Below are 13554 nucleotides of genomic sequence, written 5' to 3'. Positions count from 1 at the left end.
CCCTGCACTCCTGGATTAGGTGTTTCGAATGCATAATTCACATATCATACAAATTAAAGACTGCAATCTGAGATGGGACTCCCGTTTGATATGCCGAAACAAACAGCGGGGAGTACCAATGATGGCCGAAGGTTTTTCCGAAACTCTTTAAAATCTGCCGAGATCACAGGTACTGTTGACGATCTGATATTTCACTTTCGCGTTATCCTTAAAGCGTGATCAAACAGTTTGGAAATCGATGTTGAAAAATTTAAAGCTTATGCTGAGGAAACCAAAAGAATTAAATACCCCTGGTATTATATGCCTGCTAGTGAGCACAAATTTTTCAATACGTGGAAAAAAATAATTCAGATCTGCATTCTGCCCCTAGGACAGAAAAAGCACAAGAAAGCACGCTTTCGCGAGCACTTCAGTAAAAAAAGCTCTAATACACTATTGGATAACATCATCGTTAATTTCTTCATGATTCGAAGATCGGATTTAAATCAAATTAATATGGAACCACCTGTGAGGTAACACCTTTGCTTAAAAAAAAAAAAAGAATTATAGAAATCGTGGTCCAAAGTTATGCGGTAACCAGGGTACGAAAATAAACTGTACAAAACAATTCCCATTTGCTCATCGATCATCATATCATTTGTGGTTTTGTACAGTTTTGTAAATAGTCAGAAACAAATTGTAAGATTCACTGTCATTTTCCCCAACGAGAAACGTTTGCTTTTCGTTTGTGACAATTGTACCATAGGGTACGTTTTATATGTATGCAAACGTTTCAATTACGTGAAAAATAATTTTTTCTGTAAATTTTCATATCCAATTCAATTAAAAAACATTTTTATTTTTTTTATTCATTGCAGCCATTCGTTTTGTATTTGTTTATTGCATATATGTGCATACATAAATATATTTTCCCTGCACGATTCATTTCGTTTGTTGTTTCGTCTGTAACTACTAAACTACTGTAGTGTACTATCGCCAAAGTGAACTCAGCCGTTTTGTTTCGTATTGTACCGAACTGTTAAAGTAATAAACGAAACGAAATAGTAACGTACAATATAGTTTATTTTCGTACACTGGCGGTAACATACATAAAACAGATTTAAAAAAAAATGAAATAAAAAAATATTCCAAGAATTGATAACCTTTCTCCTTTTTGTGAAGTCGGTTAAAAAATGCATGAAAACGCATTTTATAAAGCTCTTTAAACCTACTTTATTTTATACGAATAAGGAATGATATGTACTACATATCAAAAAAAAATAAAAAAAAAATCGCGAATGCCTTGACCGAATTACATTACGTCATCTGAAATGCAAAAAGGCGTAACAAACATCGTCGCTGTAATTCAAAAAGTCGTAACTAATTAAAAATTCAAAATTCCGTTTTTGATTGATTAAATGGTTTCATCGATTTACAACACATCATTTAATGAAAAAAAAATAAAAAAATTTAGTCACGACTTTTTTCCTTTTCAGTTACGATTTTGTTACGTCTTTTTGCATTTCAGGTGGCGATATATGATTTATTGTTTGAAAAGGCGAATTAATATTAATATATGAAAGATTGAAGGAGTATTAAGAAATATTTAGTTTGAGCATTTATAACATTAAAGAGGGTTTCCACCTGTGTAAAAAGTTTAACTCAAATTATTTAATAAGTCAAGTGAATAATTAAAGTATGGGCTAAAATTGACATGGGTTAAAAATGTTTTTTTTTTCTGAACTAAAGAGGGTTGCCATATGTTTTAGAAATTTAATTCAACTTGAATTAAGGGAATTGGATACACAATTTTAATATTATAGCAATATGTGTGTCAGACGATAAAGGTTTAACAAGGTTTTGGTTTTAAAATATTTTGAATAGGGTTGCCACCTGTTTTAAAATTAGAATTTAGTTAAAGTATGCATAAGTGAAATGAAATATTAATATATGAAACGAAGGTGGTAAGATAGCCTTAGTTTGAATATTTAGAATATTAAAGAAGGTTGCCACCTGTTTAAAAAGGTAAATTCAAATTATTTAATATGTTAAATCAATTATGAAAAATATGGGTATCAAATGTCTTTAAATGAGTTTAAAAAGGCTTTATTTTTTAGCTGTATTTTGGAGCGTTGTCACGTATTTAAAAAATCAAATTTAACTTAATTCATCAGGCACATGAAATATTTAGGTATCACAATATCAGACGCAAGACATTTGTTTATTTCATAACTATATTTAGGGGTTCCAGCTGTTTCAGAAGTCTTAGCTAACTTACGCACAAATCCGAAGACGAATATAATCCGAAGACGAGCACGAACACGAAGAAGAATACTAATACGGGGACCTAGGCTAATATAAAAAGTAATACGAATTTCTGCAGGTTGAAGGGAAAAAAAATGAATCAGTAGTAGTGATACATGCCATGGCATCTATCTATTTATAAGCTGATGGCACATATGACTAAAGTCTATGTGGATCTGCTTCTCTATTACTAATTATTAATATTTGCAATTCCTATTGATTTATTAAATTCAATTCCATACAATCAAAACGAATATTTTATGTACCGTTTTAACTTGAATGTAAGATCACGTATTCTAAGCTTAAGTTTAGCGGCTGTGACTCCAACACAGCCCGCAGGTCAAGACAAGGCGCTGGACTGGTCCTTTTTCTTTGTTGTCTTCCTAATTTGTGTTCATCCCAATATAAATATACCGAAAAATACACATAATAAATAATATGTGGCTAAACAGAATTAAGTTCCCCTAGATTTGTAAAATCCCACGCTGTGGGGAGGTTTCTGTTCAGGCCACGAGTAATTTCTATGTTTATGGCGTTAAGTGCTATTTCCCCGGTTTAAGCAGTGAGAAGGCCACTCTCCCCGTTTTCCAGATATCTGGAACGATGAGGGCGGCCATGGACAAATGGAGACCTTGTTGGGATAGTCTACTGCCGCAGCACTCAATTTTTTCAACAACAATTGGTAGGTTAAATGCATTTAATTAGAAGCCGTACTTCTTCTGATACGTAAACCCGACAGTTATGTCATAAGTCGACTTTAGCCGTTATTCTTTTTTAACTCCGAATCCATCATCCATATTTATATACATACATATATATATATTGTTTATTATTGAATAAGTACTCACCTGTATATGGTTCCATATCGAGTACACGTGGGAACTCAAAGTAATCGTTAAATTTAATAGCGCAAACGCGCTCGTAATCGTATTCGAAACGTTTTAATTGAATGGCTAACACAGGCGGTAGTTTTCTTACACACAACCGCTTAACTGTAACTACCTGTAAAATTAAATGAAGAATGGTTGGTTTAGAAAATAGTATACTTATAACATTTTTGGAAGTATTTCTTTTAGTTGTTTTCATGAAAAAAAATTCAATAAATTGTTTTAGATGCTTTTTAAATTTGCGATTTGCGAATTAATTGTTTCACTATAGGAATAGTTATGGTTGTTTCATACTTATTTTTAAGCGATAAACTTACTTTTTTATCACATTTATCACAATGGTATGCATCAGCTCCCTCTAGAAGTTCACCCTTTACATACTGCTCCAACGATTCGGTTAGTGAGCTATGATTTCGAATATCCACGCTGAACACACTGAATGGCTCCTCCTTGGAATATCGATGCGGACATTCTTGGCAAATCTTTTGATCGCTAAATGAACCACCCAAAGTGGCATTCATTAGTTGAGTATGACCTAAAGCCTTGAGACCTTCATCCAGGCTTTCGAATAGTGACATGAAAAATTCAACAGCATCTTGTTGCTCACGTAAATTCACGGGTTCGCCTTGTAATCTAAAAATTTGTTCAAAATGCGGAAATAACAGTATATATATCAAAAAAAAAAAAAACTATCGCTCGTCAAACTCACTTGAAGTACGCCCAAAGGCCACGCGGCACATAGTATTGCAGTGCACTGTGACCCAAATGGGCAAATATCGCCTGCACATACTTCAATATCACCACATGATAGTTTTTTCGCACATCAGTGCTGCTATTGTCTTCACCGCTACCAGGACTGGAGAATAACGCACTATTAATACTGGCCACATCAGACTCACCACTAAAATCCTCATTCTCAATTGTAGCAGCGCCATCAGCTTTCAGTATGCCGACGCGTATGGATGGCACCATATATAATTGTTGCAGCACCGAATTCATGTAACACGTGGCACCGGCATTTTTCAAACCACAAAATCCTTTTATCGGTCGCGGCCCAACTGGCGGTAAGAAGTCCCATTCGCGTAACGGCTCCGTATCTGTGCATACGAAATCTATAAGCGTATTAGTTAGCAGCTTCATGTTAGGAACAGAATTCTGACAAAGTGCTATCAACAAATCACAAGCCGCTGCTATGGTGTGCGGACTGCGACAGACGGGTGGTGGCGAGGTTGGGTTCCTCAGCTTATTGAACTTTCGCAAGTGGAGATACTCTCGTGATGATGGGAACAGAAAGATATCAATAACCTCATCTATCAGATCGGTAAGTTGCGCTTTGGTTTCGGGCGACAAGAAAAACATCAACTCTTTGGCCAAGCACAGATGTCCCTCCAACAAATCTTCATGCACCTGTATATCGCCGGTGACTAAAACATTCTCGCGTATCTTTTGCAACCAATTGATCTCCTCAGTCAGCAGACCATCGCCGATGTTGAGCGGCCAATTACATACGCTTCCGTACGAGAGTGTGCGGCACAACAGTTGAAAGAAGTCAGCGCATGTGGCCTCGTATTGCGGCACCAGTACCTTCAATGAATTTACGAGCAGATTTACCATGTAAGCGAATGGACGTCGGTCGCCGGCGCAATAGGTGCACGAAAGAAACAGCTGGTCAGCTGCTATTTGACGCACATGGCGCGATGGATTCTTTAGTATAAGCGATGTAATGAATTTCGGCCAAATGGGATCGTTACTCAACGCCTCGTTAGCACTCGGATTAAGCACCAATGAAATGGTTAGCACTTCTAAAGCCTCTTTGCACATTGCGAAATCTTGTGCATCCGGCATTGTGATGTCGTTAGCGAAGTCATTCTTATTACCAAGCGCCTGCAGATTGCCACAGGATGACGACCAAGCCAATTGTATGACTGCCTTAATAGTCGTAATGTCCGGAGAGGACCATTGCAACGTCGAACTAAATAGGATGCGACAGCGTTCGCCTTCGGCACTGGCCGAAAGCATTTCCGCAGCTAAAATTTCAGCTAACTTCGTGGAAATAGCGCGCATGGTGCTCTCCGAATTATTCGGTATTGAGCTCAGTATTTGCTTAAGTATTTCGACTTGTGAGCGTGCGCCAACATCAAAGTCACGAAGCATTGGCTCGTCGCCGACACGTGATAGCACATAGCCAACAGTGTAGAGGAACAACCTGGCCAGACGCAACACACAATGAAACGCAGCACGTTTGGTGTGCATATCAGCATTGGGTAGGAAATTATTTTTGGTTAGTAACTCCAAAATGAAATGCGCGCAACCCGAGTGCAGCCAAGCAGATTGCACTTGCAGTGCCGCCTCGCCGTAAGGATCCAATGCGGGTATGAGTAGGCCATTCAAAACACCCAAGTTGTACAATACTTGCGCGGGAGTACCATGCAAGAATAACATTTCTGGCGTGCATTCTTGTGGATTTAGCTATGAAAATAAAGCAAAATAGAAAACGTTAGTGTGAATCTGTCACATTACAGAAGTGAAACTTCTCTTGATTCATTTCTTGTTCGTTTCAAACTGACTAATATATGTTATATATTTTAGTTCCTGGTTTTATACTATAGCCTTCATCAATTCGCCAACAGTTAGCGAGTGGCGAAACTTTTTTGTTGCTTTCACATGCAAAATTTTTTGTTAAGTGACCGGAACTGAAACATAACGAGCAAAGAAGTGGCGAATCGATGACGGCTTTTAAGACAAATGATAATTGGGAATATTTTATTGGTTTGAAATTACATATCGACAGGTTAGATTCCATACTCTATATCTGAAAATTAAAAAAAAATAACCTGAAATTTAAATTATCCTTAGATTCAAGTCTCATCGATAATATTAATGTTATCCTTATGTATCGGCATTAAATTAGATTACACGGTACTAAGGGGTTAACAGTGAATCTCGTTCTAAATCTTAGCTTTACCTTAATGCTACATTTATCTTAATCTTAACCTTGACAATACCCATAACCTTCAACTTAACCACAACCATAGCCATAACCATAACGTTAACCTTCACCTTAATCTCAACCTTAACCCCAACTCCAATATTACCCCTATCCCTAACCTTAACCCTTACCTTAACCTTAACTTAATGTTAACCTCAAGCTTAATATTAACTTCAAACTTAACCTTAGCCTTGACCTTGACCTTAACTTCAACGGTAATATTAAGCACTTCCGTTGCATCCAAAGCATAAATTTTTTTTTTGATTATTTTTTAATATACTACTACCACCGCTAAAGAAGTTTCACTTCAAAAAGCGAACACCAATAAAGTATTGTAAAAAACTGAAAATTATTCCATACTTGATCACTATCAAATGTTGTTGTGTTTTGCACTCCAGTGCTGCCGCTAACAACACCACTGCTAACCACGCTGCCGGAGCCAACGCCAACAACATCAGCCTCTTCGTCTTTGGCGCCACTTTGTACAGCGCTGCTACCAGAACCAACTCCCACACTCACAGCTGCACTGCCACCACCACCACCACCGCTCTGCATCTGTCCCTGCACGCGGCACATCGTCTGCAGCATCTTTATTGTGTGCCAATCGCACGGCAGCAAATGCAGCAGCAATTTTGCGCTCTCACGCAAACGCCCATGATCAAGATCGCTGCCCAGTTGATAGAGCTTTAGGAAAAACTCAGTATACTTGTAATTCTGGGCGATAATCACACCGGGCAGCGTGCTTTCTGACTCGACGCGCTGCATGTCGGGGCAGGGTCGTGGCGGTGAACCGGTACTCGAATCGCTCGATGAATCTGGGCTACTAGCCAGGCCCGGGCCAATTGGTGTCAGTTTTGCTGTGAGAATCATTTTGTCGCGTATAGTGTACTGGTAGAGGGGATTGATCTCATCGGTAATCTCAATCAGTTCGCCATTATTGTAGAATAAATCAACCTTTATATTTGCTGGCGAGTTGCCTTTGATGCGTTTCAGTAGATTGCGCTTGAACGAGGCCACCGTTTCGTTACTGTGTGTTGTCACTTCAATGTCATCAATGGGTCGACCGGGATTTTGAAAGCGTATATAGAGACTAGTATTTTTGCCGCGAGTCACGCGACTTAATGGCAATAGATAGCGATCACCATTAAACGAACGATCACATTCTTTTATATACTCTTGCAATACTTTTATAATACGGCACATCTTCTCAGCCTCAATGAAGCGATCCTTTATGTCTTTCGAATCAGCATCGGCTTGACTAGGATCATTTGAACTGTTGCCGCCAATTGTCTTACCCAAAATGATTATGTTACTGTAATGAGTGCGCAATCGTTCGCAACATTCAGCAATAAACATTTCATGAAAGTCACAAATGCTCTCCTGTAGGCGTGGCCCAAGTGCTGTTGAAACCTCTTTTAGAAGATCAATAGCCTTATTGGCGATTTCCTCACCGCCAGTGGTGATCACTCGCCACAGATAGTCCTTACCGATGAGGTCCTCATTGTCAAGTATGTAGCCACGGTGAATTGCTTTAAGTTTATCCTCCTTCGAGTTGACGGCCTTGAAGAAGCGTTCGAAGCATTTGATGCCACTTTCCGTCAACAATTGGGGGTCCAATTGCAAAATATTATTTTCGAAAAAGTCTTTATTTATGCCTGGATCCAAATCCGGTTCTTCTCCCATCAATTTGCCAAACCATCGAAAACATTCTTCGCGATCAGATGGAAATACGGCATTTACGGCCAAACAGTGCCAAATTTGCTTAGCCTGTGCGGAAGATAACAAAAGAATAATAAACGAACTATTTTATGAAAGTATAAATATATATATATAATTTAGTTAATAAATATAATAAATTTGTTAAGTTACTTTTACACTGTACACTGTAACTTTTCAAGTGACTTACAGTCGTGGAGGTACCAAGTGGTTTTCATTATTTATTTGACAAATTTAATTAAAATTTACTTGGAAAAAGTAAAAATATCCATTGACCGCAAGGTTTGGAGCGAAGGTAAGGCAAACTAAAACCTTTGTATCCCTTTGGCTTAGACAAAATCATAAAAACTGGGCGGAATGATGAAGGAGATCCATCACTGTGAAATAATTATTTAATAGAATTGGAAAGGGAACGAACGTCTGGAGGGATGTAAATTTCCTTTTAAAATGTTCGTGTTATTTTCATTTCTAATAGATTCGTCAATAAACTACTAAACTATCACTATAATTATTTACTAAAAAACAAAACAGTTTACACTGCCTCAGGAAATTTTGCAGGTTCATACCATTGAACTAGCAATAAACCCTACAGTTTTTCTTGATAAATCACATGATGAAGTGGTGATTGCAGGACTTACCCTGATTCTTGGCCGATAATTTGAATTTTCTTCCCTTTTTCTTGTTTCAAATGTCAAAACATATTGGTGTAGTTCTCAAATGTCAAAAATTGTTACCAAAAAAATTCTTCGCATTGTATTTCGACGACCGCGCCTTCTTGTTAATGTTTTGTAGATCGCAATAATACCCTGCAACCACAGCTTCATCATAATCGGAGCAACACATTTAATCAAAAGCAATTAAATATTAGAAATAGAGCCACCAGCAAAAAAAAAAAACATAGAAATAGGCGTCAATGCAAGCAGTCTTACCCGCCGGTACCGTGTTTTTAATGCCAATACGGGGGCGACAAATTTCGACCATGTTTTTCGATGTATTTTCACTTGGGGAAACTGCGAAAAATTATGAAAAAATCGATCTGTAAAAATACTGTGGATAGCGTAGCCGGTGTTGGTCCAGCCAGGAGTATTTTTTTTTTTTTTGAAGCATTGCCGAGGGCCGGCTACCCAAAATGAGTTCTGCACAAAAATTAGAAATTCGATGAAATTAATTAAAAAAAAAAAAATCCTCATTCAGGAATACATGGTCAAAACTTGACGCTCGATTATCGTAATCGTGCCGAAACGGTCATTAGTTGCAGGGACCTGGCTCTAAACGAATTGCAATCAATAACATATATTTTCTTAAAATATTCATTTTCTTTAATTTTTAACGCTTCATTCGGCATCAATCTTTAGCGGTTGTAAAAAATTCACCAGCATTCTCCATAGCGCTTTTCTACCGATTCACACCACGGACGGAAAATATAAAAATATATATAATCAATGTTCAAAATATCGTCCGCCATATTGTACACGCCATTTTGAATATCGAAAATTTGATGCTAGATTCCTGATCAGCGACCCAAAACCCGCCGAGTAATAAGTTTCAAGTGATTCCAACTGATTTTTAAAATAGCTGGCAACTGTTTTAACAAACTGATTATGAAAATGCTTGTTTTAACAATTTAAAGACCCTACCCCCTAATTTTATTCGTTTTTATGAGAAATATTATTGACTATTGTTATGGATTTTTTAAAGGCCATTTAGAGGTTGCGTCCTGTCGATTTAGGTCAGAAAATACGATTTTCTAGATTCATGAGTTTTTGAATGACTATTTTTGCTTCAATTTCAAAGAATTTTTTAAATTTGGACCATCGATAACTTCCACAATTTGAAAATATGTAGCACTAACGTACAAAGCCGCTTTCGACAGCACGAAGAGAAGTTGCCTTTATGCCGCGATATCTGAATTTGGTATCCCCGCGAAACTAATACGGCTGTGTAAAATGACGTTGAGCAATACCACCAGCTCCGTCAGAATAGGGAAGGACCTCTCCGAGCCGTTTGATACCAAACGAGGTTTCAGACAAGGGGACCCCCTTTCGTGTGATTTCTTTAATCTTATGTTGGAGAAGATAATAAGAGCCGCAGAACTGAACCGCTCAGGCACAATACTTTATAAGAGCGTACAATTGCTGGCGTATGCCGACGACATCGATATTATCGGTAAAAACAAGGGCTACGTCTGTTCTGCCTTCTCGGGATTGGATAGAGAAGCAAAGCGAATGGGTCTGGTGGTGAACGAGGACAAAACGAAGTATCTCCTGTCAGCACACAAACAGTCAGAGCATACGCGTCTTGGCACCCACGTCACTGTTGACAGTTACAAGTTTGAAAAAGTAGACGACTTCGTTTATTTGGGAACCAGCATTAACACCAATAATAATGTCAGCCTTGAAATCCAACGGAGAATCACTCTTGCCAACAAGTGCTACTTTGGGCTGAGTAGGCAATTGAGAAGTAAAGTCCACTCTCGTCGTACAAAGATCACACTCTATAAGTCACTCATCATGCCTGTGCTGGTGTATGGCGCGGAAGCATGGACAATGAAAGCATCTGATGAGGCGGCTCTTGGAGTTTTCGAGAGAAAGATTCTGCGAAAGATTTACGGACCTTTACGCGTTGGTGATGGCGAATATCGCAGACGATTTAACGATGAGCTGTATGAGCTTTACAACGATATAGACATAGTGCAGCGAATTAAAATTCAGCGGCTCCGCTGGCTTGGCCATGTCGTTCGGATGGACAGAAACGCTCCTGCTCTGAAAATATTCAACGCGGGCCGCGATGCTGGGAACAGAGGAAGAGGAAGGCCTCCTCTGCGTTGGAAAGACCAGGTGGAGAAGGACTTGGCTTCACTTGGCATTTTCAATTGGCGTCAGTTAGCACAGAAGAGATATGACTGACGTGCAGTTTTGGACTCGGCCAAAATCGCTTAGGCGGTTACAGCGCCAAATAAGAAGAAGAAGAAGAACGTACAAAAAAAACGATTTTCGATGGGCACTCTAATATACATACATCTCTATGTACTTTGCAAATCAGTATGTACTATTTCAATTTAAAGAAATAAAAAAATTTAAAGGTTAAGTTATTGGGGTAATTTATGTCGCTATCAATAAATTTTTGTAATTAGCTTATCAACCGTTATGTTAAGTTACGGAGTTCTTACGATTTTTTGCGGGTTATATATTGAAAATATGGTTGGCCTACTTTTTCCAAAAGTTTAACCCACTGTTTGAAAAATGGCTTATAAATGATTAACATTTCCACTAATATTTTAAGCGCCAAATTTTTCTAAGGAGAACAGAATGTAATGCAAAATAATAGTAATTTTTACGGGGACTTTAACTCTGTGTAGAAAATATTGCGATACGCGGGAGCAAAACCTTCCTGGGGTTTGACCACAACTTAGGAATACTAACGTAATTTTCACACAGCCACCAAGTTCTTGTATACTTCTGTGGGACCCCAGAATAAAGTAACTTACGAATGTAAAAATTAGAAAAAAAAGTGTTTGCTTTTTATTAAAATTCTGTTTAAAATATTTAAAAAACACACAGGAAATTCAACGTCTTTGTTTTATCTCCAATAATTGAGGAGTTAGATGCAATAAGGGCGCTTCTGCTAAAACTGCTTTCTGACATATTGGCGTTAAAGTTTTTGATGTGTTATAACTTCCTTGTTGATGTAGTATTTAAAAAAGTAATATTGTTGTAGTATTGAAAAAAATTTCTACTGCGGAAAAAATCGTCAGATTACCAGTATTCGACCCTAATATAACTGTAATAAATGCTTTCGATCGAAAAACGTGTTACCTATGTTTTTTTCTGAGTTACGCTTTTTTTAAATGTTCAGTGGCCCAAACTATGCAAAAAAAAACTCCTTTTAAAAATGTAATTTTCATTTCGTAAAATAGTGTTTTTATACGAGTAGTATTTAGTTCCTTCAAGCGATGTATTTCAATGTGCATACAACATGAAAATTTTGTACAAAATTCCTTAGGCGCCGAACGCCGCCGCCGCCATGCCGATATTTTCCTAACTCGGCGGCGGCGCGTGAGAAATGACAAAAAACGGCGGCGGCGTGGCTCGGCGGCGTATACCTCTAGTAGACGATTGAGAGAATACAAAGGTTGCGCCGATCTCGGACCGCTGTTCCTCTCTTAACGAATTTGACAGAATCGTTGTTTGCATGACGTCACACTTGTGCAACTTGTTTACGTTTTTTTTGCAACATTTTTTCTTCTTCCATTCTTGCTCACGTTTTGACATTTCTCTCTCGCAATTGCACCAGTGTGACGTCACACAAAAGTTATTCTTAAAAATCCTCTCTGATCGGCGCAATCTTGATTTGTTAATGTTTTTACCTATTTTTGTTCACTCCCCCACACCCCCAAAAAAATGCACCGTGTGACGGTACTTAATGAGCGGGAAATATGGTTCCACTACTCGCGTATGTCGGGTTGTTGAAGAGTGCTCTCAGAGAGCAGGTGTGCGAGTCGAGTGGCGAATAAATTGGCCGTCTGTTGTGATTAATTAGTAACTACTTTATTTAAATATTTTTTTTTTTTGATAAACGAGAAACCCTGGTTAATAATTTGTTAGTACTTTAATGAACCTATCGCATTATTATACATATCTACATATGAAAAATCCCAAACAAATTTTTGCAATTACTTTATTGGCGTGGCATACTTTCAAAGCTAAAAATTTTATAGATGACGAAAACTGTTATGTGTATTATTCTTCGCAATATTCAGATAGTCTGCTTAACTACTTTATCCAAACCCAGGCCAAAGCCAAGTTTTTTCAAGCCAATGGTTTTCGTTTAGAAAACCCAAATAGAAATGGAATCAATGCTCATATATTGAGGATGTTTTATAAAAATCCATCATTATGTGTACTCCAGCATATCGTATCAATTAAATGTGATCGAGTTTAAAAGATCGCACTCCACGCCTATGTGATGAATACATCTCTCTGCTAACCATTTCAAAAATCCATATCAAATTACATACACATGTATTAACAAACTTAATACTTTGGTTTGAACATCTCTATCTTCTAGTTATACACAAAAACATGGTACAATAATTACAGCCCTATAAACATTTTGGCGAACGTTCGAAAATTACCTTCGATATCCAATATGAATACCGAACTCATAACCAACCTTAGTTTTCCAACGTTCGTAGTACATTGGAAATATATTCGAGATGGGTTCGAAAAAAATGAAAACCATAGTAACAAGAGAGGAAGTGAAATCCAGCTCATTTTCGAATGGAAATATAAAGCTCTAGCCAGAATTGCAGCGGACGACGGTAAAGCGGTCGACGGTTAACCGCTGTCAAATTTAAAACTCACAAAGGCATATGGAATGGCTCATAATTGCGGCGGCAGCGGTTTTACCGCCGACGTTTTTCGGTTGATTTAAATTTATTTCTATTTTTACCGCCCAGCGGGGACGGCACAATGTTGATTGAGTGTTGATTGTAGTAATTTTTATTATTTTCGCAAGTATGGATATGTTTTCATCCGTTTTTATTTCCAGAAAACAACCGAAACAATATTTAATTTTAATGATAATTATCAAATCAAAATGACAACTTAACAACTGTTCACTTACCACCGACCGCTCTACCGTCATCCGCTTTAATTCTGGGTAGAGCTTAATACAACC

General features: G+C 37.8%; 1 protein-coding gene across 5 annotated transcripts in view; it reads right to left on the bottom strand.

Annotated features, from left to right (window-relative positions):
- The window catches only part of LOC118745029 (probable ubiquitin carboxyl-terminal hydrolase FAF), a 60375-nt gene that overhangs the window by 22673 nt on the left and 24148 nt on the right, over window positions 1-13554 (bottom strand). For all 5 annotated transcript variants that reach the window (XR_004993606.1, XM_036478551.1, XM_036478570.1 and 2 more), the window contains 4 exons: window positions 6520-7926; window positions 3880-5639; window positions 3488-3803; window positions 3132-3285 (listed from right to left, as the gene is read on the bottom strand). Coding sequence is in view for 4 of the 5 variants with exons in the window: in XM_036478551.1 (XP_036334444.1) it covers window positions 3132-3285; window positions 3488-3803; window positions 3880-5639; window positions 6520-7926 (3637 nt within the window). In the remaining variant the exon portion in view is untranslated. The remainder of the gene's footprint in view (window positions 1-3131; window positions 3286-3487; window positions 3804-3879; window positions 5640-6519; window positions 7927-13554) is intronic.

Source organism: Rhagoletis pomonella, unplaced genomic scaffold, assembly GCF_013731165.1.
Source record: "Rhagoletis pomonella isolate Grant_MI unplaced genomic scaffold, Rhpom_1.0 Rhpom_scaffold_00001, whole genome shotgun sequence".
Classification (NCBI taxonomy): Eukaryota; Metazoa; Arthropoda; class Insecta; order Diptera; family Tephritidae; genus Rhagoletis; species Rhagoletis pomonella.
Note: the sequence above shows the minus strand (reverse complement) of the source record. Positions and strands in the feature narration are given on the sequence as shown.